Source organism: Carassius auratus, chromosome 39, assembly GCF_003368295.1.
Source record: "Carassius auratus strain Wakin chromosome 39, ASM336829v1, whole genome shotgun sequence".
Lineage (NCBI taxonomy): Eukaryota > Metazoa > Chordata > Actinopteri > Cypriniformes > Cyprinidae > Carassius > Carassius auratus.
This window is the reverse complement of record NC_039281.1, coordinates 2,674,161-2,700,872: the sequence shown is the minus strand read 5'-3', so window position 1 is coordinate 2,700,872 and position 26,712 is coordinate 2,674,161. Positions and strand designations below refer to the sequence as shown.

Below are 26,712 nucleotides of genomic sequence, written 5' to 3'. Positions count from 1 at the left end.
TGCACCCACTGATCTATAATAGAGAACATATATAGCAGGCTCTGATATATGGATCAGTGTATGCACTTAGGTCGATGACATAAGCAAAAACTAACTTTATTATAAAATATACGTTACAGAGATATAAGCAGTAATTCATTCGAACGTGCAACTCGGCTTTAAGGCAGAAAGAAAATGATAAATATTCTCCAAGCATTTACACCAGTTTTCTTATTTTAAATAAATAATAATACAAATAATATTAATTTAGATTTTAGTAAAGATTAAAATACAGGTGCATCTCAATAAATTAGAATGTCACACAGACTAAAGTAGTTTAAGTCTTTGTGTCTTTTAATTGTGATGATTTGGCTCACATTTAACAAACCAAATTAACCCCACAAATTCCCAATGTCAACAAATAAGATTGTGAGATTAGCCAATCAGCTAATCAACTCAAAACCCCTGCAAATATTTCCTGAGCCTTCAAAATGGTTTCTCAGTTTAGTTCACTAGGCTACACAATCATGGGGAAGACTGATCTGGCAGTTGTCCAGAAGACATCATTGACACCCTTCACAAGGAGGGTAAGACACAAACATTCATTGCCAAAGAAGCTGCCTGTTCACAGAGTGCTGTATCCAAGTATGTTAACAGAAAGTTGAGTAGAAGTAAAAAGTGTGGAAGAAAAATATGCACAACCAGCCAAGAGAACCGCAGCCTTATGAGGATTGTCAAGCAAAATTGAAGAATTTGAGTGAACTTCACAAGGAATGGACTGAGGCTGGGGTTAAGGCATCAAAAGCCACCACACACAGATGTGTCAAGGAATTTGCTGAACCACAGACAACATCAGAGGTGTCTTACCTGGGCTAAGGAGAAGAACTGGACTGTTGCCCAGTGGTCCAAAGTCCTTTTTTCAGATGAGAGCAAGTTTTGTATTTCATTTGGAAACAAAGGTCCTAGAGTCTGGAGGAAGGGTGGAGAAGCTCATAGTCCAAGCTGCTTGAAGTCCAGTGTTAAGTTTCCACAGTCTGTGATGATTTGGGGTGCAATGTCATCTGTTGGTGTTGGTCCATTGTGTTTTTTGAAAACCAAAGTCACTGCACCAGTTTACCAAGACATTTTGGAGCACTTCACGCTTCCTTCTGCTGACCAGCTTTTTGAAGATGCTGATTTAATTTTCCAGCAGGATTTGGCACCTGGCCACACTGCCAAAAGCACCAAATGTTGGTTAAATGACCATGGTGTTGGTGTGCTTGACTGGCCAGAAAACTCACCAGACCTGAACCCAGAGAGAATCATTGGGGAATTGTCAAGAGGAAAAGAAGAAACAACAGACAAAAAATGCAGATGAGCTGAAGGCCACTGTCAAAGAAACCTGGTCTTCAATACCACTTCAGCAGTGATACAAACTGATCACCTCCATGCCATGCAGAATTGAGGCAGTAATTGAAGCCAAAGGAGCCCCTGCCAAGTATTGAGTACATGTACAGTAAATGAACATACTTTCCAGAACACCAACAATTCACTACAATTGTTTTTTTAAATTTTTATTATGAAGTATTCTTATTTGTTGAGATCATGAATTGGTGGGTTTTTGTTAAATGTGAGCCAAAATCATCACAATTAAAAGAACCAAATACTTAAACTACTTCAGTCTGTGTGCAATGAATTTATTTAATACACAAGTTTCACAATTTGAGTTGAATAACTGAAATAAATGAACTTTTCCATGACATTCTAATTTGAGATGCACCTGTAAGATTAATCAAATAAAGATTCAAGATAAAAAGAACATTTATTTCTAACGTCATATGGAAGGCACCGAATTACAACATTTTGCATAGGACAACCTTTTTATTTTTTAATAAAGAAACTAAAATTTAAGCCAAATGAAATGACAGTGGCTCTTGTTCTTTACATTCACAATACATAAATATTACTGTGATAAACATTATCAATAAAATAACATTCATGTAAACTCAATTTTAAGGCACCATTACATTTTAAAACTTAACAGTATGAATAACTACAACATGAAAAATCTGATGGAAAACCACATTGGTCATAGATCTAAAAAACATTATTCAAGGAGAAATTATAAAGAATTGTCAAGAGCATTTTTTCCAAAATGACTGACACGGTAAAAAATAAAAAATACTACTAATAATAATAAACTTAAGATACACAAGTACATGTTTACAGGTTATTTAAACCTGAATATATTCCCTGGGTTAATATCTTTGTTAAACAGTACATTTAATCGAGCGTTATCTAAAATTTTATTTAAACAATATTTGTTTCTCTTCTTTAAGAAATCAAAAAGAAAGCACCATATATAATTTGAAACCCTTCTTGTCCAGCATCATCACAAACAACCTTTTTTATGTTTAATACAGTACATATTATATGACTACACAGAATTAAACCTAAAAAATAAGACAGTGCTATACAATTCATATGAGTTTTTGAATTAATATTGCTATCACAACAATCTTCTTGATTATTTTTGAATTTATGTGTTTATTTATTTTTTGGATATTCCTTTCCAGAGCTGTTTTCCAGACACATATTAACTATAGTACTGAACTAAATTGAACTGACAGTGCAAGTTAGTTCATGACTGGACAGATCTGCTCCCATTTTCCAGTTCATTCTATGAATATAATGTACTTACTACTGTTACTATGCATGCATAAATGTACATTTCATATTCTTTTTGCAAAATATTCATTCAGATGACCCATGCTCTTATTAGATTATAATGCCATACTTCATAGTTTTTTGTTTTTCTTTTCTCTGCGGTCTCTGTAATAAGTAGACAAAAAAAAGCAAATGCAACGTCTGGCACATGAGTAGTGGAACTGCATCCCCTGAAGAAAGTTCTGTGTTCTAGTCAATAAGGGAGTGAGGCAGTTTGATTGGTCACTCTTAAGGACATCTTAAAGGTGCAGAGTTGATCGATATATCGCTCCATTGAGCTTCACTGCGATTCAGCTCTTTCCAGAAACTTCCTTTTGGAACCTAAAACACAATCCCATCAATTGTAACCAAATAATGATTCACAACAATAATGATTATTACTAACACTATGCTAGTGTCCCATGCCACAGCCTATGATTTCTACCTTCTGATTACCTGACATTTTGGAAGGGCCCAGTAGGGGGCATCAGATTGGATTTCCCTTTCAGCAACATGGCTGGAGACACTGGCAGGCCATTCTTAGGTAGCATCTGGAAGAAACACAGAATATTAAACTGATAAAAAATCCTGCTTTGCACAACAAAAATGTAAGAAAATCCACTACAAGTGTGCAGTTAGACTAATTGTTAAGTGCATTTGCTCAGGAGGACACATGACAAGAGGAAGACACTCACCTCTGCACCCCGGGAGGGTTTGGTTATGGGACAGGGTGGAGGGGGTCTGTTGGGTGGTAGTGGTCTTGGTTTGGGTGGTGCTGATGGAGAATGCTGGGACGGCTCTGAATGTTGTAAACTCTGCTTGTGTGCAGCGTAGGCTGGGATTGGAGGTGGTTTCACAGTGGGTCGAACGACAGAATGTCTGGTTCTTGGCGGACCTGTTGGACTCGCTCGAGGACTAGCCTGAAGAATGCAAATATATCAGTATAAATAATGAATATCATAACAATGAAAACATTTCACAAGGATTCCTGGGATGGTGGAATGCGGGTAATTTTCAGTGACAATGGCTGCACCAATTCAAATGTATTTTCCAGACTGTCATCTCAAGTTGTAGAGCATTGTGTTCGCAAGCGCAATGTTGGGGGTTCAAATCCCAGAGAACACATGTTAGGAGAAAATTGTTAGCCTGAATGCAATGTACTAAGTTGCTTTGGATAAAAGCGTCTGCTAAATGCATAAATCAAATTAATCAATATTCAGTATTTCTACATCAGTTGCTATAATGATGAAGGAATGCCAAGAGACATAAGAGTCACTGTCATTGTGGAAACCAGTAAAGTGATTTTATTTTTCTTCTCATACTCTCTGCTCATATCAGTTTGCATTTTTATAATGGGTTGATATTCTACCCCCCACCCCACCCCTTCTTTTCTATTTTAGTAATTAAACTTATTCATGTTAGTTGCCAGTGTAACAGTTATTTTAAGTATAGGTTTATCTGTTTATTTTTGTATTTTATTTGAGCTTTATTTCAATTAATGAAAATATTTTAATTAGTAATTAGTATTTTAATAGTCTTAGTTTTATGTAATAACAGCACTGATATGGATGGGTTTGGATCTGGTTCCATGATTTTTTAGTTTTTTTTTTGCTGTTTGAACAACAAACAACTAAATGGATTTGAGTTGGATACAGGACATTTTTGCTTGCTGTTGGAACAAAGCCAGTGATGCACGAAACTGTGCTTTTGGATGGATATGCTGCGAACCCACGCTGACAACACAACAACTTCACACCTGTTCATCAGCATGTGCTTTCTTTGGCCGGAACACTGGGTTGGCGTGACCTGTTGTATGACTTTTAGTCTCAAGGGTGTCTGGAACACTGACAAGAAGAGAAAATGACACATTTTCTAATGCAAGAAGTGCCAAATAAATGAAGATAACAGCATGTTTTACAGTTTACAACTTAGATGATTACTTGATGCATATTTGGGTAGCAGGAAGGGTGGGGCTTTTGGTGGGGAGGAGCTTATGTTTGCAGCAGCACCAAAAGACACTTATCACAGCCAATCCCAGAAGGCAAAACAGGATCAGGAGAACCAGGACAAGATAAAGATTGCCTGCACAAGATAAGACAAAAACAAAACACATCAACAAAAGGGCACATTTAAGATAACATTCAATGAAATATTAATTTTATTAAATGTCTTGACGTACTGTGTGCGATCACCGGTCCACTGTCCAAACTTCCTCCTGAACCCGACATCTCACAAAACGGTGGCGCCCAACCCGAGTTACAGTGACAGTTGTGGTTATTATTACAAAACTGACAGGGAAACGGACAAAAAGATTTTATGAAAAACAATTTGAAAAACAATTAAAAGGAATAGATCACTCAAAAATGAAAACTGTAAAAAAAACAGACTAAAATCAAAGTTATTCTCTGAACAATATCGACTATTAGATTAGACTTGCAACAGACAGCAGAGGGAAAGACTGTCAGTAAATAATGATTTAAAATTACATTTTCATCTATTTCTCATAAAAACAATGTATTGCTTCAGTAGACTTTGAATATAGCACACAAAATGTAGGGTACTGCAGTACTTTTTATGTGTGTGCTTGTTTCATGGTGTTTATTTCAAGATCTTGACATACACTGTGGGGAAAAAGGGATACACCACCCTAAAATGAAAAGTTTGTAATTAATCACCATGCTGCGTGTGCTTTTCTGTATCATCCATGCCACAAGGATGCACTGTTTTATTTCAAATCTAAGCTAAATACACGTAGAAACAGCGTATCCTTATGGCGCGTAGGACACAGAAGAGCACACGCAGCACAGTGATATGGAGTGACACAGAGAAGACCCTTTAACAAAGGAATTATTCAATAAAGTCATTCTTTTTATTTTCTTCACTTACAAAAAGTATTCCCGTCGCTTCATATAACCCAGATTGCACGTCTTATAGACCTTGACACTGTTATTTATTTGGCAGTCTATGGGACAGTCTCAAGCCTCCTGGTTTTCATCCAAAATATCTTAAACTGTGTTCAGAAGACGAATAAAGTTTTTACATGTCGGTAAGTGATTAATGAAAAAAAAAAAAATTTTGGGGTGGAGTAACCCTTTTAAATTTTCAAAAATATTTCTTTACAGTTTTGGACCAATGTGAGAGTGAGTAAATGACACATTTTCTTTAAACCATTCCTACAATACATTCTGTACCATAAAACACACTACCTTAGTGTTCAGTGGAACTGATTACACTACTAAAGTCTGCTGTGAGTTTAGCACATCCAAAAATACTCACATTTTCCCCAACATTTTAATCATAATTTGCTTGAATTAGTGATATAGATAGACACAACTCGCACTGGAATCAGACATATTTATAAATATTAACCTGAGTGATTAATAGCGAGAATAGTGAGGGATTTTTAGTTGGTATTTACTGTTAGAGGAAATTATGTAAACAAGAAATGCTTCAGGACAGTAGCTATAAGATGACCATCTATGTACAATAAAGTTCACTCTGCTCTTTGCAGAAACAAGCAATATGGACTTACACCATGGCCATGACATTTGGAACTGCATTCATCAGCTTGCAGGAAGGACACATTGCGACATTCGCCTTCAAAACAGATCTGTTCGGATAGGAAATGAAGCAAAACTGAATGAAATTCTTAATACAATTTTCTCAATCTAATGTTATTAGATCTATTCAGTCTATCAGTACCAACCGCATTCTCCCCACATTTGGTCCCAGTCTGAACCAGGCCCGGGTCTAGGGTGTCACTCTGGTCCTCTTTACCCTGACCGCGCTGGTACACATGTGTCCCTCTGCACAGGATCTTCTCTTGACCGCTCTGGATGTTGGTGTCTATGGAGACGGCGTTGGATTCTAAAGGCTTGCTGGCAGCGCTCAGGCACTGAATCTTCCCACATTTAGCATTACTAAACAAAGAACCAACAGCACATCTTTGATCGGCCCAAATGATGTGACATACACTACTGGTCAACAGTTTGAAATTATTAAGATTCATTGATGTTTTTCAACAAAGTCTCTCATGTTCACCAAGGCTGCATTTATTGAATCTAAAATAGATTTTAAAACGATTTCAAAAATATTATTGAAATTTTAATTTAAAGAAATAATTGGCTGATTTAGTGTTCGAATATTAATAATAACTCTTCTTATCAATGTTGAATACAGCTTTTGCTGTCTAATAAATAAATAAATAAATAAATTAATATAAATATATATATATATATATATATTACTAAATATTAAGCAGCAAAAACTTCAAAATATTTTCAACACTGACACTATAATGTGAGTAATTATGCTCAGTTGTATGATAGTAATAAATTACACTGTAAAATATATTACAATCGAAAATAGTTTTTTGGAATTATATTAATATTTAAAGAATTACTATTTTTGATCTGACAAATGCAGCCTTAGTGAGAAAAAGAGACTTCTTTCAAGAACATGAAAAAAAAACAAATCGTAATTATTCCAAACGTTTGTACTGTTACTATAAGTAAGTGCAACTCACCTTTCAGTGCATTTCCTGTATGTACCCATGAAACTGCCACAGTTTCCATAGGGATCACCTGCTTTATTTACCTCAGTAAAGCAGAGATCAGGAGCAGGACGGCCATCTAAGATATAGAGACAGAAATGGATCAGAAGAGACAAATGTACTCACATCTCAAGTCAATGGTTGTGTGTAAACTACATTGTGGAGTATAACTCAGCTGGACTGAAAGGCTTTCTCTGATGAGCAGATGGCCTCACATTCAGATACTAAGATCACAGCCAAGCACAGTATCTGCCTTACAGTAAACTACAGTACATCATTACTCCAGTCTTCAGTGTCACATGATCCTTCAGGAATCATTCTAATTTGCTCATTACTGTTCAAAAAACAGTTATTTTCATCAATGTTCTGCTACTATTTTTGTAGAAAACGTGACTCACAGAGTATTTTATCCTTGATTTTATGGTGTTACTTTTAAACGGTGGGACTTTTAGCAGACTTTAGCAGACACAGACCTTTGCCCCAGAGAGAGAGGCACTGCTGCTCCAGCGTCAGACAAATTCCCGTGTAACAGTAGGCACTGCCACCTGCGCAACTGCTGCCATCCCCCAGGTAAAAGTTAGCAGGACAGGACTCTGATTTCCCATCACAGTACTCAGGCAGGTCACAGGAGCCTGAAGATGGACGGCACATCACTCCTGGACTCTTCAGCTGGTTAAGAGTGTGAGAAAACAGACTGATCCAGTTTGTTTTTCTTAAAACAGAGCCATAGAAATACATTTTCAACAATAGACATTTGAGACCAAGAATACTCTAAAACGCCTGTCTACATTTTAAATAATAATAATAATAATATTATTATAACAATTTAATTGCAAAACATTTAGCAGATTTCACATCCTGAGTATAAAAGCTGACATACTTAAGGAATTACTTAAAAATAATGTAAAAATGTAACTTTATATAAATATATTTTATATTTTATTTATATTTTATTCCTTCTTTCCATTTTAAATGACCAAAGCTTTTTAGAAAATCCCTTATTTGATTGTTTGTTTACTTATTTACTTATTAAACTATCCACAAAACCAAATGTATTTTATTTATTTTTACTCCTTGTTTAAAGCAACAATAAAAAAAATGTTTATTTGTTTATTCATTCATTCATACCATTTAAAGTCACCAAAACTTAAATTCACACTAAAAATCTTTTTTGTTTGTGGTTTTTAGGGTTTTCATGAAATGCCATACTATGTTTAAAATTCCTCAATGGTTGTGAAAAACAACACCCTTTTCACCATTTCAGAAACAGCTCTGTTTACAGTCACTAGTTTCTGTGGATGTCTCTTTAAATGATAATGAGCTACTGCTTACCCCGCCCCTCTCTTGCATAATCAGTGACGTGTTACCATTAAAACTAATCCACTGCGTCTTCAGTGGCTCTGATGTCAGGACAAAATAACGGCACTTATGTTCACTTTTTAGGGATTAAAAAAAAATTATCACTGTAGGCTGGTTGTGTCCACACTCATGCAAACACCACGTAAAATGTAATTTTGCATCCGATGTCGCCTTTAAATATCACATTCAGAAATTCACACTGACGTCTTTAATTTTCATTTCATTACTCAGTTTTTCTGATGCTGCACCACAGGAAAGGGTTTCGAGAGAGCGTGGGATAAGTCTGGTAGGGATTCACCTTGCACTCATGACAGCAAACTCCATGTGCGCACTCAGCTCCGATCTTCAGTGTGCAGTTGTTGGCATTACAACAGGGACTTGAGCAATCCTTTGTAGCAAAGGAAACAGAATCGGAAAATGTCAGAATGAAAGATCAGTCGGAATCACAGCGTAGGAGTAAATGAGATGGGAAGCAATAAAACCGTCTCCTGACCTCCACTTCCCCACAATCACACTCTTCTCCTTCCTCCAGGTATCCGTTTCCACAGCGCTGACCCCCGTACATGACCCTGGTGTTGGGAGGGTTGAACAAACACTTCCCTCCACCGGAGCTCAGGTAGTGCTTCAGCTCTTTCTGATTGCAGGGGTTGAAGACACGAGGGAACGGATCCCTGGAGAACATTGACTTTTAATGCCGAGTTGATTTTAAAGGGACGGTTCAGCAAAAATGGAAAATCTGTCATCATGCTTGAAATTGTACAGCATCTTTTTCTTTGGTTCTCACCCTGTGGCAGCAGCCATAATGCAACCTCCATCCTTAGGCTGAGAGAGACAGCAACCTGGACTATCATGGCTCATCCCAAAGTTATGCCCCATCTCATGAGCCATGGTGGCAGCAACCCCCACAGCACTGCTAGAGTGGTCCTACAGAGAGAGAGAGAGAGAGAGAGGCAGACGAAACAAAAACTTAGTGCATACAGCTATAAAAACTCAATGGAATACTGCTGTAGGTAAATTTACCGAATTGACTCCACCAGACTGGTATTCAGAACACATGGCTTTAAGGGGAGCCAGACCAATGATGGTGCCCTTAAAAGAAACACCCCTACAAACACAACAAAAACAACTTGTGAAATTCCAATGAAAACAAAGGAACCCGAATCAAACCAATGCACTGCCTAGCTGAACAGATACAATCATTTAAAATGATAGTCACCCACAAATGAAAATTGTGTCATTTACTCACTCACATTTCCTTCCAAACCCATTTGTAACACAAAGGGAGAGAAAACGCTATTAAATATCGGTTTCTCACACAACTCTATCATATCGCTTGAGGAGATTTGGATTATACAGCATTATGGACTACTTTTATGATCCTTTTATGTCCTGTTTGCAACTTTTGTGCTTTTAAAAAATTTCCTTTTGGGTTCTGCAGGATAAAACATAACAGTGGGGTCACTTTATGTTGTTCAATGAATTTTAGTGTGTAATATCCAGTCATTTCTATAGGAATCCAAGTGTTTTTACTACTGAATTCACCGGTTTGACCAACAGAAAGCTTTATGTATTGCTACTCTTGACAATGGATGGTGGACTTACAAATTTTGCCAAAAATCATTCAGGTTTGGAACGTCATGAGAGTACATAAATGATGACAGCATTTTAAAACTACCCTTTTAAAACAAGATCATTATCAACGATTGTTATTATCCGATTATATGTTAGTGAGGTGGGAGGAGCTACAGTGAGACTGACGTTACTAGCTGAGCGTTGTCATTGGGCAGCTGAGGCAGCTGTTTCCTCCTCCAGGCCAGAAATGCACCCAGGGTGCTGTAGGGGTTGTTGGTCACAGTGATCTTGTCTTGATCATTCCAGATCTCCAACCGGATCAGGGCCACACGGATGTTCAGTGATTTGTAATACTGGAAACATCAAATAGTATATTTGAGTCCAGAAGCACATAAATGATAAAAAAGTGTGTTTAATAAACAGCATTCTCACCTTATCCACAAAGTTAGCTGCTTCGAGCAGCTTTGTTTTGGTCTTTTCAAGGTCCCGACCGTGCTTCACAAACTGAAAAAGAGAACCTATTAGGATGCATCTTTGATTTAGATGGCTGAAATTAACTTTGTGTCATGCAGGTGGTGATTACAGATGACTCTATCAGAGCAGAGGTCTGCTATTCTGAGTCATGACAGGAAACAAGCCTTATCTGCAGAGGTACAGTGGAGTAAGTCAACAAACAGACACAATCTGAAGCTCCAGAGCTGTCAGGTAAAGGTCATTGTCATTTACCAGACACTTTGATCTAAAGCAACCACCCAGCTTACAATTGTGATGATTTATGTGATAAATATGTCCTACAAAAATGCTGATTAAAACCAAGAACAAACTGTCTGAATGCTTTAATCATAGAAATAAATCCTGAGATTATTACATAGCAGTGTTTACTAAAGAGCCAATTGATTAGGGCCAATAAGCAAGAAATGAACTTATTTTGCTAAACAAGCAATTTGAAACTGTTTACTGATAGAACAATTTAAACCTGGTGTTTCTGTATTTTTATTGAGGAAGTCAACATTGAGGTGAATAAAACAAGAATCACTCATCTCTCAAAGCTCCCCAAGAAACCCTGATACCCGAAGTTAAGAGATTTTTACCTCTGCATGGTCAGCCACCACCATCAGCTCTACGTATTTCATGCTACTCCTGACATCCCTTCTTTCCTGAAAGAAGAGATAGAAAAGATATTGCTGAGCATAGGCTAATTTCATATACTAGAGAAGAAGTGCTGAGTCCGTGCCTCAAAAAAGTTTATGAATTAAAGTACTGTGAGACATGACTAATTGGGACTTGGGGACATCCTGTGTCTTTGGATAGGGACAGACACTCTATTCAGGTATGCCAACGCAAGAACAATGTGTGTTTGGTTTAGTATCACTTTAGCCAGCTCTTCACATTTATTTAAATAACAAGTTTATTATCTGGTACTTTCCATGTATAGGATATAAGATAAGGCCTGAAAAAACATCAGGGAAAGAAGGCGCTTAACCAGGAAATAACTACTCTCCATTTTAGGAGGTTAAACTAAGTGTTATACTGTTTTATATTCATTTCCTATAAAGTTGTGCAACACTGTTAACAAATTGTAAACACAAATCAAAACCTGATTTTTGCAATTTTCTAGCAATAAAAATAAAAATATAAACAGGGGAAAAATTCAAATATATGCTAATATAAATAGTGCAGCTTATAGAAATTTATTTTTCAAATTCACCAACTAAAATGGTTTTAAGTCAGTTATCTTTTGCTGTAGTGTGTCAGTAGCAAATATCAGTTTACATTTCCAAACATTATTATTACAAGGAGTCTGACAGCAGCCAGTGCTCCACACAGAGATCTGATCTCAATAATCATCAGTCTGTCTGGAATAACATGAAGAAACAGAACAAACTGAGACAGACTCAATCTAGAAGAACTGTGACAATGTCTCCAAGAACCTACCTGCAAAGCTGCCTGATAAACAATGCGCAGGTGCACCTTGGACAAAAGCTTTTTTAACGCATAGTCACACCAAATATTGATTCAATTTAGTTAAGTTAATAGAAGTTAATTAATACAATCTATTTATGGCATTATTTATTGACAGCATCCGCACTTTACACCATTTTTACACAAGTGCCTAAAACTTTGCACAGTACTTTGCAGGTTTCTTAAAGTGTTTTGGAGACATTGCCACAGTTCTTCTGGATTTAGTCTAAGTTTCTTCATGTTATTCCAGAAAGACTGATGATGAGATCAGATATCTGTGTGGAGCACTGGCTGCTGTCAGACTCCTTGTGCAAACAAAAATCTGGATTATTACATTTAATGGCAAAAATAAATTGTCTCTGTGTGTGTGTGTATATATATATATATATATATATATATATATATATATATATATATATACAGTATTGTTCAAAATAATAGCAGTACAATGTGACTAACCAGAATAATCAAGGTTTTTAGTATATTTTTTATTGCTACGTGGCAAACAGTAGGTTCAGTAGATTCTCAGAAAACAAACAAGACCCAGCATTCATGATATGCACGCTCTTAAGGCTGTGCAATTGGGCAATTAGTTGAAAGGGGTGTGTTCAAAAAAATAGCAGTGTCTACCTTTGACTGTACAAACTCAAAACTATTTTGTACAAAAAAAAAAATTTCTGGGATTTAGCAATCCTGTGAATCACCAAACTAATATTTAGTTGTATGACCAAAGTTTTTTAAAACTGCTTGACATCTGTGTGGCATGGAGTCAACCAACTTGTGGCACCTCTCAGCTGTTATTCCACTCCATGATTCTTTAACAACATTCCACAATTCATTCACATTTCTTGGTTTTGCTTCAGAAACAGCATTTTTGATATCACCCCACAAGTTCTCAATTGGATTAAGGTCTGGAGATTGGGCTGGCCACTCCATAACATTAATTTTGTTGGTTTGGAACCAAGACTTTGCCCGTTTACTAGTGTGTTTTGGGTCATTGTCTTGTTGAAACAACCATTTCAAGGGCATGTCCTCTTCAGCATAGGGCAACATGACCTCTTCAAGTATTTTAACATATGCAAACTGATCCATGATCCCTGGTATGCGATAAATAGGCCCAACACCATAGTAGGAGAAACATGCCCATATCATGATGCTTGCACCTCCATGCTTCACTGTCTTCACTGTGTACTGGGGCTTGAATTCAGAGTTTGGGGGTCGTCTCACAAACTGCCTGTGGCCCTTGGACCCAAAAAGAACAATTTTACTCTCATCAGTCCACAAAATGTTCCTCCATTTCTCTTTAGGCCAGTTGATGTGTTCTTTGGCAAATTGTAACCTCTTCTGCACATGCCTTTTTTTTAACAGAGGGACTTTGCGGGGGATTCTTGAAAATAGATTAGCTTCACACAGACGTCTTCTAACTGTCACAGTACTTACAGGTAACTCCAGACTGTCTTTGATCATCCTGGAGGTGATCATTGGCTGAGCCTTTGCCATTCTGGTTATTCTTCTATCCATTTTGATGGTTGTCTTCCGTTTTCTTCCACGTCTCTCTGGTTTTGCTCTCCATTTTAAGGCATTGGAGATCATTTTAGCTGAACAGCCTATCAATTTTTGCACCTCTTTATAGGTTTTCCCCTCTCTAATCAACTTTTTAATCAAAGTACGCTGTTCTTCTGAACAATGTCTTGAACGACCCATTTTCCTCAGCTTTCAAATGCATGTTCAACAAGTGTTGGCTTCATCCTTAAATAGGGGCCACCTGATTCACACCTGTTTCTTCACAAAATTGATGACCTCAGTGATTGAATGCCACACTGCTATTTTTTTGAACACATCCCTTTCAACTAATTCAACTAATTGCCCAATTGCACAGCCTTAAGAGCGTGCATATCATGAATGCTGGGTCTCATTTGTTTTCTGAGAATCTACTGAACCTACTGGTAACTTGTTTGCCACGTAGCAATAAAAAAATATACGAAAAACCTTGATTATTCTGGTTAGTCACATTGTACTGCTATTATTTTGAACAATACTGTGTATATATATATATATATATATATATATATATATATATATATATATATTAGTGCTGTCAAAATTAGCGCGTTAACGCATTCGATTAATTTGAAATATTTAACGCGTTAAAAAAAAATAACGCAATTAACGCGGTTGCAGTTTTTTTATTTCCAGTTGTGGCCTTGTGTGTTCAACGTGCAAAGAAATATGGATAAGACCAAGGAAGGACTTTTAGACGGAAAGTTTCAGTATAAAACTCTGCCGGATTACTGATCAGTCTGCCACAAGAAACATTACTCTTCATTCAGTCTGCCACAAGAAACAGCAACATTAAAATCATTAACTCAAATGTCATTGTTTAAAAAAAACGTTAATAAGCTTAAACGAAAATAACAAAATAATTGTGTAGCGGAGTATTTTTTGTACACAGTGCCGCTAACTGTCAATCACTCCTGTGCGCGTGCATCACTGTCCTCCTCAGCTGCAGCAACTTGCGCTCTCTCTCTTCATCAAGCTTTAAAACAAAAAGGGGACAAAAAGATCATATTGTCTTTGTGCATAGGCTATAGATTAATTAGATAAATGAACATCTAAATTTGTGCCTTGCCGTCTACGGTATTTTTTTAGAACTTAGAAAAAAGATGCTGCAGCCAATGAACAGCCAGCGGGGGCTGCAGGACGACTCAACCTCCGCAGACAATTTTTAATGTTTATCAGACAATAAATACTCAAGATTTTGCTTTAGTATAACTCACAACGAGTTTCACACACCTTCTCCGGCCACGTTGAGTTGTTGACACTTAACAGCGGGAAAAGCGACACATGCGCTATTCACTTGTATAACTTAAGGGTGAATGGGTAATGTAGTTTCTGCTCTGGGTGGGATGAATTAGGAAGCTTGCATTGTGAAGGGCGCTCTGAAAATCGGCAATGCAGGTAAAAGATTAAAACCTCTATTAAAACAGATGTCCAAATGAGCGTACCGGTACGCTACAAGCACGTTCTGGGCGCACGGAGAGGTGGCGGTAAGCTCAAGAGAGCTATATTTGGAAGTGGAGGTACTGAGTACCGGTGCATACTGGCCCACTTAAAGCACTGGCAATGACTATACTTTGGAATTTTTTTGCAGTCCACTTAGAATTCAACATGGAAATCATTTTTGTTTTTTATTGGCATTGATTGTTTTGAAATTGAAATGGTACTTACATGCCTGTGTTTTTATTTCTGTAATAAATATGGCTTTCAAGCCAACAGTTAATTTGGAGGATATTGATGGTTTATTGCAGGTATGTTGTTTACATGAGAAAATCTGTGTTACAAGTTAAACAAAAATTTCAATAAACAATCATATTTTGAATTTAAATAGTTTCTTTGTCTTGAGTTTACATTAATTATTTACATTTTACATTTACATATCCAAAAAGTTTCAGTCTTTTAATTGCGATTAATCGCGATTAATTTAAAAAAATTGTGCGATTAATTAGTTAATTTTTTTAATCGATTGACAGCACTAATATATATATATATATATATATATATATATATATATACACACACACACACACACACACACACACACACACACACACACACACACACACACACACACACACACATACAGGTGCATCTAAAAAAAATTATATAATGGAAAAGGTCTTTATTTTTTGTAATTTAATAAAACAAAGCAAACTTTCTTATATTCTAAATTCATCACACACAAACTGAAATATTTCAAGATTTTTTTGTTTTGATTCTGATGGTTATGACTTACAGCTTAGGAAAATAAAAAAATCAGTTCTCAAAAAAAAAAAAAAATAGAATATTCCATTTTGAGCTTGATTAGTTTGATAATTTTGAGTATAAATACAGGGTACCTCTTGGGATAGTTTGGAACGTGCAGCGCATTGTTGCTCAGTGGTCCACAGTCCTCTTTTCAGATGAAAGTAAATTTAGCATTTCATTTGGAAATTAAGGTCTGGAGTCTGGAGGAAGACTGGAGAGGCACAGAATCTAAAGTCCAGAGTGAAGTTTCTGAAGTCTGCGATGATTTGGGTGCCGTGACGTCTGCTGGTGTTGGTCCATTGTGTTTTATTAAGTTCAAAGTCAATGCAGCCATCTACCAGGAGATTTTGGAGCACTTTATGCTTCCTTCTGACATGCTTTATGGAGATGCTGATTTCACTTCCAAGTGGTTTGCTGACCATGATATTATGGTGCTTGACTGGCCAGCCAACTCACCTGACCTGAACCTCAAAGAGAATCTATGGAGTATTGTCAAGAGGAAGATAAGTAACATCTGACAAACAATACAGAGGAGCTGAAGGTCGCTATCAAAGCAACCTGGGCTTCAATAACTCCTCAGCAGTGCCACAGACTGATCGCCTCCATGCATCGCCCCATTGAAGCAGTAATTCATACAAAAGGAGCCCCAACCAAGTATTGAGTGTATAGTTAAACCTGCTTTGGAGATCTTGAACATTTCTGTTTTGTAAATCTTTTTTTTTTTTTTTGATTGATTGATCTCTGAGAAAATATTATAAATAATATAAATAATATAATAATAATATAAAGTTTTTGAGATACTGAATTTTTTATTTTCCTAAGCTGTAAGTCATAAAAAAAAACTCTTGTAATATTTCAATTTGTTTGCAATGAATCTAGAATATAAGAAAGTTAGCTTTTTTCAATGAAATTACAAAAAATAAAGAACTTTTCCATGATTTTAAATTTTTTTGAGATGCACCTGTATGTGTGTGTATATATATATATATATATATATATATATATATATATATATATATATATATATACACACACACACACATGTATATTATACATAAAAATGGGCAAAATATATGAGGAAATATAAGTAACTAAAACATCTCTGAAACTTCACGCAGATGTATTTTAATGTCTGTTTCATGGCCTGATTTGAAATATATTTATAAATGTAAACAAATATATATTTTTTGGATGTGTTTAAATGTATACATTTTGATTTTAATAATTGGATATAGAAGTTTAAAACCTTTGTGTTGACAGGCCAAACGTATCATTTAAAAGTGGTATAGAGACATTTATTGTTTCTATAACTAGCTACTTTTAATGCTTGGTTAATTTTATGTTACATAATAGTTTATGAAAACACATGATGCTTTAAAAATGCCATGGGGCACCGTAATGTACCATATTCATGATAAATGCTTTTGGAACGCTTTGATGATGAAGCAAACATTAAGATAGACATTAAGCCTCTTCAAAATAAAACAGACTGATCCGAGAGGATTTGGTTGAAGAGTTCTTGTACAGAAATCCTATGTAACCCATGATCTCACCCTTTTGGTCTGCTGAGGATTTGCCATGACATCAATCAACTCTTGAAGGCTTTCCGAATGTTTCCCGTCTCCATGGTATTGTCCACAGGTGCCCACTGGCAGTTTCAGGCTCTGAGCGTTGAATACGGCATGTTCCTGAGAGTGTGTTTGGTTAGCTAGTGGTGTGATCATGTAGCTCACGCTGTTATTGACTGTGATCATGCCCCTGGGGATCGAGAACACAATGCCAATCACAAAGATGTTTAAACTTTGAGATTCACTGATAAAAGGAAAAATGAGAGTCATGGATATTTAAACAGGCTGACAGGATGGAAACCGCTCCACTGTGTTTTGCACGGGAAGCAGAGTAGCTCCACCACAGATAAAAATTATCTTTATCCCGGATGGGTGTGTGAAGAAAGAAGGGAATAAAACTGAATTGATAGCCAACGTCTGTTTATGCTGAACTAGGTTAAGCAAAAACAGATTTCCTTGCTTCCTGGAAATCACAGTTTTCCCCAAACACAAGTGAAGTTACACACACAACGCTTCACAGATGTGCAGTGATGACCAACTATCAGTAAAAATGCTTCCACTGCAGAAATGCTAAATAATAAGGCACAAAAAGAAGCCATAACCAAATAACATTAAGAGAAATGTGAACGCTACTTGTTTATAAATGTTGCTTGTTTCTGTAGAAACGAGTGTCCAACAAAGTTGCAGAATGCTTGATGTTATACAGATTTTTAAATATTAACAAAAAACATGCATGCATGTTGACATGTCTATGATACATAAAACACTAGACAAAAAGGCTTACATTGTTCTCATTCAGTTGAATCATACACCACAGCTGTGAAGTATGTGTGTCTGTGTATACACTACAAAATGCTGTTCCCTTTTCTCCAATCAAACCCCACTCACTCAGGCTGTCCTGGCTTAAATATTCATTGATCTGTTTGGATCAGTCAATGCATGTCTGTTCTTCTCCTGTTTGAGTCTCTGAAGGAGTCGAAGCACTCAACAGGACTCTTTACATCTACCCTCAGCCCACTCAGAAATCTGGAGACCCGGCCATGCTGCTACAGTGAACTCGCTGAACTCACTTCCTGAGCTAATGAACTAGAACTTTTGCACAACGAAAACATGTCCTCATGCTGCAGAGTCCTGTCACTAAAGCTGGAGTTTTTAAGAGTCTGACAGTTTAGGAAATAGAACTTAAATGGTTTTGTGAAAGTCCCAAATACTAACCAGGACGCGGTTCTGCATAATAATGCTACACTACAAAATTTAAATCTGATAAACAAAATAAGATAAAATTAGAATAAAATAAAATGCAATTAATATAAAACAAAATAAAAATAAATGTACTGTATTTTAAGGACACTTCTTTTGAAGAGTATCATGTATAAATCAGAAAATGAAGCTAAAGCTCACAATAGGTGTTAAAAATGATTATACTGGTGGCACCAAGAGGAATTGTGAAAATAATTAAAAAAAGATTTTAAAAATGACTTCTCAAACTCCCCACATATGCCACTGCAACCCCTTTTGTCACTCTAAAATATTACTTTGATCTATTGAACATGCAATATTAAAATAATAAAATAATTTTTCACACGATACGTATGTATAGTATGCAGATCTGCTGTAGTCCTTACCTGAGTCCTGCACAGGTGCTGATGACCACACTTGACCCCTGGATCCCTTTGACTGAGCCATGATAATAACAGTGATCCTGGAACCAAAACAACTTAATATAACATCAGAGGAAAGGAGGAAACTTGTTCTGAATTAAAAAAAAAAAAGTATTTATGCGTAATAGATTTCTTCTTGCTTTATCTAATCTAGAATTACTTTCACAGCATTAACATCACACATACTGAATCATTTTAAACACTGATAAAGGTGAAACAAAACAAATGACTTGTTATTTAGAGCCTGTGGGTTTACTGTGACAGCACAGTTTATTATAAGATTACCGTCACAATACCAACGGCTCCTTCACTCACCCTGTTGAAAGGCCTGGAAAACTGACGGTCTCCATTCGGATTGTACCATATCTCCTGATATTCAGAGGAGAACAGCTCCCTTACACAAGAACATGCAAAAAAAAGACTGAATCATTCCATTATACATTTAATCAGCACACAGCTGTATAACCAGACAACTTCCATCACGCCCATAAAGGAATAACATAAACACTTCCAACTTGTTTCCATTCCTTCTCTGGAGTCACACATGAATCAGGATTTGCTCCCCATCAGATCTAGGTCATGTAGAAACCGACAGGACTTACTAGGATTTCTACACAGAAAATGGCTGACAGTGTGAAGTCTCTTTCCTTTAATGGCCTCGAGCTCATTAAAGATTCATCTAAAGAGGCTGAATGCTTTGAGAATCACAGATACTCAGTAAGTGTGTTTACTGTCTGTTCATTGTGTTTATATACTTTTCTTTCTCCTCAAAGGTTGAAACAGGATCACTAAGTGCTAGACTGGCCCTAAATATTTAATTTCCCCTAACAAGACTAGCAAACGATTTTAACGATGACTGGAAATAACGAGAAGTGTTTTGCTGCAGACTTGCACTTGCACTCTCAGACACTTTTCCTTCCGCTAGCGATGTCACTTGCAGTCTTTATTTTTTTATTTTGTTCTATTTATTGATAACTTTTTGTTTGAATCTCTCAACATTTTACAACAGTAGCCAGGTGGTGAAGACAAGAAAAAAATAATAATAATTACAATGTCACTTGCAATCGCTACTTGAACTCCATAATACCTGTGACGTCACTCGCAATCGACATTTTACATTTAGAGTAAAAATAAATTAATAAATAAAAAACTATTTGGAAAAATTCATGAGATTAATAATGATTAATTATTTTAATATGTATATTTTTAAAGTCTGTTTTATTGGTTTAACAAGGCAAAATTAAATATTTTCCTTCTTAAGAGAGTAAAAAAGTAAATTGTAATTATAAAATACCATAGTAAAATGGTATTTTGGTATGGTATAGTTTTTATTTTTTTTATAACCAAGTAAAAATTTAAATTCTTATTTATAAAACTTTTAAAGAAAGTGTTTTGAATTATTTTTTAAATCAAACTATGTACATTTCATTTTAAATCACACAGACAGCAAGTGCACTAAATAACTTAGTCATTCTTTTTACACTTAAATGTTCTCATTTCTGTCAGACAGAATACACTGTAAAAAAAAAAACTATTTGTTGAGTCAACATAACAAACTTTATTACCACTTTGAATCTGTCTGAACCTAACCACACATTGTGGTCTCCTCTTCCTCCCTCTCTCTCTCTCTCTCTCTCTCTTACACACACAAACACGTACATCTCAAATGTCTGTCCCTCTTTGTTTAAATTAGTTGGCCCAACAACACTTACTGGACACAGTCCAGACCTACTGGACCGCAACCTCCATCACCCCCACGCAGGAACCCCCACCAGGCAGCAAGTCTGCACTGGCCCTGCAGGACCCTGGATCTCTGCCAGGGAGAAAGAGTGTCATGGACATGAGTTCAAAGAGGCCCTCAGAGACACACCAGTCATACACCCTTCTGATATACATTAGGTCTTTAAAATAAATATGTTACCAGATTAAATAATATCACACAGGGTCCTTTAAGGTCGAATAACCATATGTTACAGCATCAACATACATTTTAACAGTTTAAATCCCCTAATGCTAATATAAAGTCAATTCTGGATATAAGCTTATATGTCAGTAGTACTGATATGAACATTTTATTTCAACAAATCAAACTAGATTTTTTTTCTTAAGAAACATCCGTGCAAAACTTTTCATTTTTGGGTGGAGTATGAGAGGAAACAGGCCCAATTATAATACTAATGTAATACTAAGTGATTGATATTTACTAAATAAATGCCTCTCCTGATTTTAACTCAAAATAATTGCAAGCATTAACAATAAGAATCAGACACTTATGCATGAACATTTTTCACCCTGTGATCAAATATGTTAGCACTGACACCTAGATAAGTATGGAAACTGAAGAGGGTGACATTTAATGAATAGTCTTCATTTTGGAAAGAAAAGTGTGCAGTGACCAACTTTTTAACAGACAATGACAAACTAAGACAAAACATCTAATGGAGGCACACTTAGTTTTTGGCAGACAAATGATGAAGGCATATAATTTGCTTCATCAAAAGGTTTCATTTGATATTGAACACCAACAAGGTCATTCCACTTTCAAATAGAGTCCAAGAGGGTAGAACAACACTCAGGACAAAATTGGGTCCAGTAGGCCAGAGGGGTTCTTGAGTGTACCATCTCAAACAATGCATGCCTGTTGAGGGAACTAAAACAAGGCTTGCACTTAATCTGCCACACTGCCGCCCAATGACCAGATACATGATGCTATATTGAGCACAGCCATAAACAGCCACTGGGCCAACAAGAAGACTCATAAATTAATAATAAACTGACTCTGGCTGAGCTTGATTCTGTCCCTTAGGCTCTGGAAAAACAGAGTGATTGAGAAAGAGATAGGAGGAATTTTACTAACACTTTTACTGGCACCTTGTCAATTGTTTTAGCTACACGATAAAAAACACTTACAGAAAGACACCTATAAAACAAATGCTGGCAAAAATGCTGCAGAGAGTTTGAATGTAGTCCAATCTAACTTCTAACTGTACAAGGAGCCGTTTAATAACGGACCACGCATTAATATATCTAACTGGCAATTAAACTGTATTTCAGATTATCCCTTTTATAATTTAATTTTCTTTAATCCCTATGGCAAAGGGGTTTATTTAGCATATTCACTTTTTGATGTGAAATCTTCATTTTTATAAAGTAAACATAAGAATACATGTTATATTGTTAGTAATATGTAAAAATGAAAACTCAGTGGATTTAACTTAGGTTTACTTGATTATTCATATTTTATTCATATTCCATAAATTTTACAAAAAAAAAAAAAACATTAAAATGTATCAAATATGATACATCAGGCTTTTAAACAATGTTTATTTATCATCTCTTAACCATTATTATATTGCATTGCATTATGTTTAACCTGCACTACATTGCATATTTTTTATTATTTTCTCCTCACAGTATGAGCTCTGAAAAGGAGAAAAAGATAGTGTTCTGAAAAATACCTGTGGTAAACTCTTGGTTAAAGACCTCAAATTTGCTGCATAACTGCAAGTTTGCTGCAAATAAACATTACATTTAATATATTTCTTTCTCCCTCTCTCTGTATGATATAGGGTACAGGGAATATTCATATATTAAAAGGACAAAGATGCAAAATGGATAGGAAAGATTTTCAACCCACAGAGCACTAAAAGGGCTGGCACGGGCCCCGACAGATGCAGTGATGAAGAGCTGTGTGTTTGAGACACGGCTGTCTGGCAGCAGCTGAAACAAAGAGCTCATTTCATCATAAACGAGCTGCGTCTCAAGGGTCAGTAGGCCATATTTTCTCCTCATATCAAATGACATCATTCTAGAAGGAGGGCAAGGGAGGAGGGAGAGAGAAAGCTGAAACGGGGACATCACAAACAGAAAATAATTGGAAAGGGCGAAAAGAGGAGAGGAGACATGTAATTGAGGGCATTGCCTCGGCTATCATCATGATGGAGACGCTTTTATTGCCCTGTTCAAGAGCTTAAAAGCCGGTCTAAGCGCTCTGCCCTCTAACTGACAGCCAGGCAGCCTCTCAGATGGGTCATCTGAAAGTCAAAAAAGCCAATGCATGTATAAGAAAATAAACAAAAGCAACAGAATGCAGAACACAAGCATTAAACTCAACATAAAATCAATATTGACCATATTTACTTTCTTATCCCTATAAAGACTGTATCATATTTGACAAGCTCATTTCTGAACCCTCTAAATTGAACATGATCAAATCTTTCTACAGCCTGATTGATAGTTTATACTTTTTTAGCAAGTAAATGGCCTTTTAGTGAAATTGTTAAAATGCCCCCCTTAAAGGGATACTCCACCCCAAAATGAACATTTAGTTATTAATCACTTACCCTCATGTCATTCCAAACCAGTAAAAGCTTTGTTCATCTTCGGAACACAATTTAAGATATTTTGGATGAAAACCAGGAGGCTTTAACCATTTGAAAACAATTCAGTTCGATTTGGTGAAATGGTTCAAAAAGATCCGGTTACATCGAATGATTCGTTCGCGACCTGGATATCACAAACAGCTTTGTTTTGAACTGTCTTACAACAGACACGGAAGAGAAGACAATGCTGAATAAAGTAGTAGTTTTTGCTATTTTTGGACCAAAATGTATTTTCGATGCTTCAAAAAATTCTAACGGACCCTCTGATGTCACATGGACTATGTTTTTCTTAACTTTCTGGACATGGACAGTAGACCGTACACACAGCTTCAATGGAGGGATTGAGAGCTCTCGGACTAAATCTAAAATATCTTAAAATGTATTTGGAAGATAAATGGAGGTCTCACTGGTTTGGAACGACATGAGGGTGAGTTATTAATGACATAATTTTGATTATTGGTTGAACTAACCCTTTAAGTTTATTGGTGCAATGCAAAAATATCATAAGTTGTAACTTAGTGCCCCTTTGTATCAAAACTAGGCACAGTCGGTGCAGAGGACTGTGCTGGTTACCGCCTGGCTTTTCTGAGTCATCCAACCAAGTCTTTGCAAAACAAGAGGTCTTTCGAAGTCCTGTCACTAGCCTTTTATTGCCAATGATACATCTCAGAAATAATCAACCTGATGTATTCTGTTATCAACCTGTTATCGTGTTCACTAATTAACTAACTCTCTAATGGCAATGCACTCCTGGGGGAGAAACTAAATCATGTGATGCACTCAGCTTCTGGTGTCCTGCATGGAGCAGGCGTGTCAGATGTCACTCCCATATGGTTTAATGCTGGTGCGGTGCAAATGCTCTCCATCAACACATGCACATCTGCTTGTGCCAAAAAGGGAAGCCACATAGATGTGTATTTTTGGCACAGTGCTATGAACAGCATTTCATTGCGAATATATCACAACACCTCCAGTTGGTAGTGAAATGTGGCTACAGTGGAAAATTGCAGGACAGTGAATGGAGATGCTTATAAGACTATGAGCACAAACTCACTCATTTCTCCGGAGTTGTAGAATCAGATCATCCCCTCCCACAGTAATTTTGACATCCGCCTCAGATGGATGCTGGGAAGGAAAATCAGTCAGGTAAGAATAGAATTACCTAATAAATTCCATTATGGCTATATATAGTGGTTTATTTTATATATATATATATATATATATATATATATATATATATATATATATATATATATATATATATATATAAATACATTTTTTTAATATTTCAACAAAAATACTCTTTTTTTAGGAATTTGAAGAAAATCACAGCAAATTTCAACTAAATGATCAATATATATATATATATATATATATATATATATATATATATATATATATATATATATTCTAAGGATCTTAAGAATATTCTAATATTTATAATTATAAGTCACTCATCAAAAAAGCAACTTTGTACTAAAGGTCAAATGTTTTTACTATGTAAACAAGTTGATTTGTCGATTATTTTTCAAATCATTCTGGATAACAAACACTGTGGAGTTCAGGGCAATATACCAGATACTAAGACGTTTAAAAAAAAATAGTTCAACATTTCACTGAATGTATAATAAATATAATTATGCTGAAATATAATGTATTGAATTAAAAAATTAAACGGTCTTAAGACATTTGGTTCACGACAAAATACCGCACATGTGGAGTTGGACAAAATATAGCACGTGAACCTCTGACGCACTACTACTACAAAGATACACTTTCAGTCAGCATTACCTTAGTGCCCTCGTGAGATCTTTTATATCTGGCAGGGCTGATCCACTGTGGATAAGTGATAAAGTGCTCCGTGTTGTCATGGATACGAGATGAGTGTCCATGCCAGCGTTCATCTAAAAGTGCAATAAATCAATCAAGAGACCAACTAATAATCAATCTCTCGATTTACAGCCAACGAGCTCCACTGCTCAGCATCTTCTATTCCACGTAGACTTCCACGATTCACACCAACGAGCATCATGCATTATTTTACAATGACTGTAATACAGTAACACTCACCCGTATGAATGTCCTCGGCATGTACGGTGCATCTTAAAGACAGATGTAAACAACAACATAATAAAAACAATCGGAACAGCACTGCGCACGTGACCATGCAGCGATTCAAATGCACGCCCATCATAACATGTAAAAAATTAAAAAAAATGCACGAAATAAACGAGCCGTGCACGATGAATTATTATCGATTATGAACAGCATTCATGATGAACAGCACCGGGATGTGTTTGTCTGTAGAGACCGATGGAGGCAGTGAGAGGAGCGCATCTTCAACAGCTCTCTATCAGGAACCTCCCCTGCTCCAGCCTGCCTCCACCATTCAGAAAAACATATCTGTCTGTATGTCTATCAAATATACTTGACCACGGTTTTAATAAAGTAACTGATTCCTACAAAATACGCTTTCATTATGAAATACGATCATGATGAAGATTAAAATGACCTTAATTAGTAGAAGTCCTCAGTCTTGAATGGTATGTACAGTTGTTTCAATCACAACATGCTGTTATAGTTAGTACTTACTGTTATAATTTCAGTACAAAATGAGGTCAGGAATACCCAATTAATACCTTATGTGAAATAAAATACACATTGGCACCAAAACAGCTAGCACAGAGGGTAATGGACCAAAACTAAAAGAAATGATGAGATTTCTATCAGCAGGCTGCATGCTAAGTGAGCTATAATACTGACCATTGCTACAATACTAGTGGTAGAAAAAAATATTGTGTTTATAATTGGTCTTGAAAGGCATTTACAGTTGTTACAGTGACAGGGTGTACATATACTGTTATAATTTACAGATGAAACTAGGTCAGGGATACCATATTATAAACACATCATTGTGTGTAATAATACACTTGGCTTCAAAACAGCTAGCACAGAGAGTAGTGTAGAGGGAAGATATGTGTCCCTGTGGTGATTCATTAAAACCAGAAGCACATCAGACTACAAGCTGCGCCAATAATTCTGTGACTTCATTTAATTGCGTCCAACAACAAAGTACGGGAAAGACCAGACCAGCACAAGACTGCGTCCTCAAAATTATTTTTGTGGTAATCAACATTATATCACAAATGCTTTGGATTGAGCTAAACTTAAGCAGCTCTTCAAACAAT

General features: G+C 36.2%; 1 protein-coding gene across 3 annotated transcripts; it reads right to left on the bottom strand.

Annotated features, from left to right (window-relative positions):
* Window positions 1–1,765: 1,765 nt before the first annotated feature.
* Window positions 1,766–25,922, bottom strand: LOC113057665 (disintegrin and metalloproteinase domain-containing protein 19-like). Of its 3 annotated transcripts, none has more exons than XM_026225113.1 (23): window positions 25,595–25,922; window positions 25,316–25,428; window positions 24,579–24,649; window positions 19,458–19,536; window positions 19,107–19,183; window positions 17,467–17,671; window positions 11,239–11,304; window positions 10,580–10,651; window positions 10,334–10,500; window positions 9,596–9,680; window positions 9,360–9,499; window positions 9,069–9,246; window positions 8,874–8,963; window positions 7,690–7,885; window positions 7,190–7,295; window positions 6,371–6,584; window positions 6,197–6,274; window positions 4,844–4,952; window positions 4,605–4,746; window positions 4,421–4,508; window positions 3,360–3,584; window positions 3,110–3,215; window positions 1,766–3,006 (listed from the first exon to the last, which is right to left on the bottom strand). In XM_026225113.1, exons 1-22 carry the CDS (start codon window positions 25,716–25,718, stop codon window positions 3,117–3,119), a joined length of 2,724 nt encoding a protein of 907 aa, XP_026080898.1. In that variant the 5' UTR covers window positions 25,719–25,922; the 3' UTR covers window positions 1,766–3,006; window positions 3,110–3,116. The 3 variants fall into 3 exon arrangements, with proteins under 3 accessions (XP_026080898.1, XP_026080897.1, XP_026080899.1); XM_026225112.1 differs by having other exon boundaries at window positions 3,121–3,215; window positions 25,595–25,921; XM_026225114.1 differs by lacking the exons at window positions 24,579–24,649; window positions 25,316–25,428; window positions 25,595–25,922 and adding an exon at window positions 22,780–23,172 and having other exon boundaries at window positions 3,121–3,215.
* Between the last annotated feature and the right edge of the window lie 790 nt (window positions 25,923–26,712).

What these genes read in the sequence shown, in the direction of transcription:
- LOC113057665 (XM_026225112.1), bottom strand. Translation starts at nt 25,718, where the DNA reads ATGATGGGCGTGCATTTGAATCGCTGCATGGTCACGTGCGCAGTGCTG. An exon ending in AGTCTGGTGGAGTCAATTCG is followed by an intron (nt 9,500 to 9,595) that starts GTAAATTTACCT and finishes CTCTCTCTGTAG; the next exon opens with GACCACTCTAGCAGTGCTGT. An exon ending in GGGCCCTTCCAAAATGTCAG is followed by an intron (nt 3,007 to 3,120) that starts GTAATCAGAAGG and finishes ATTGTGTTTTAG; the next exon opens with GTTCCAAAAGGAAGTTTCTG.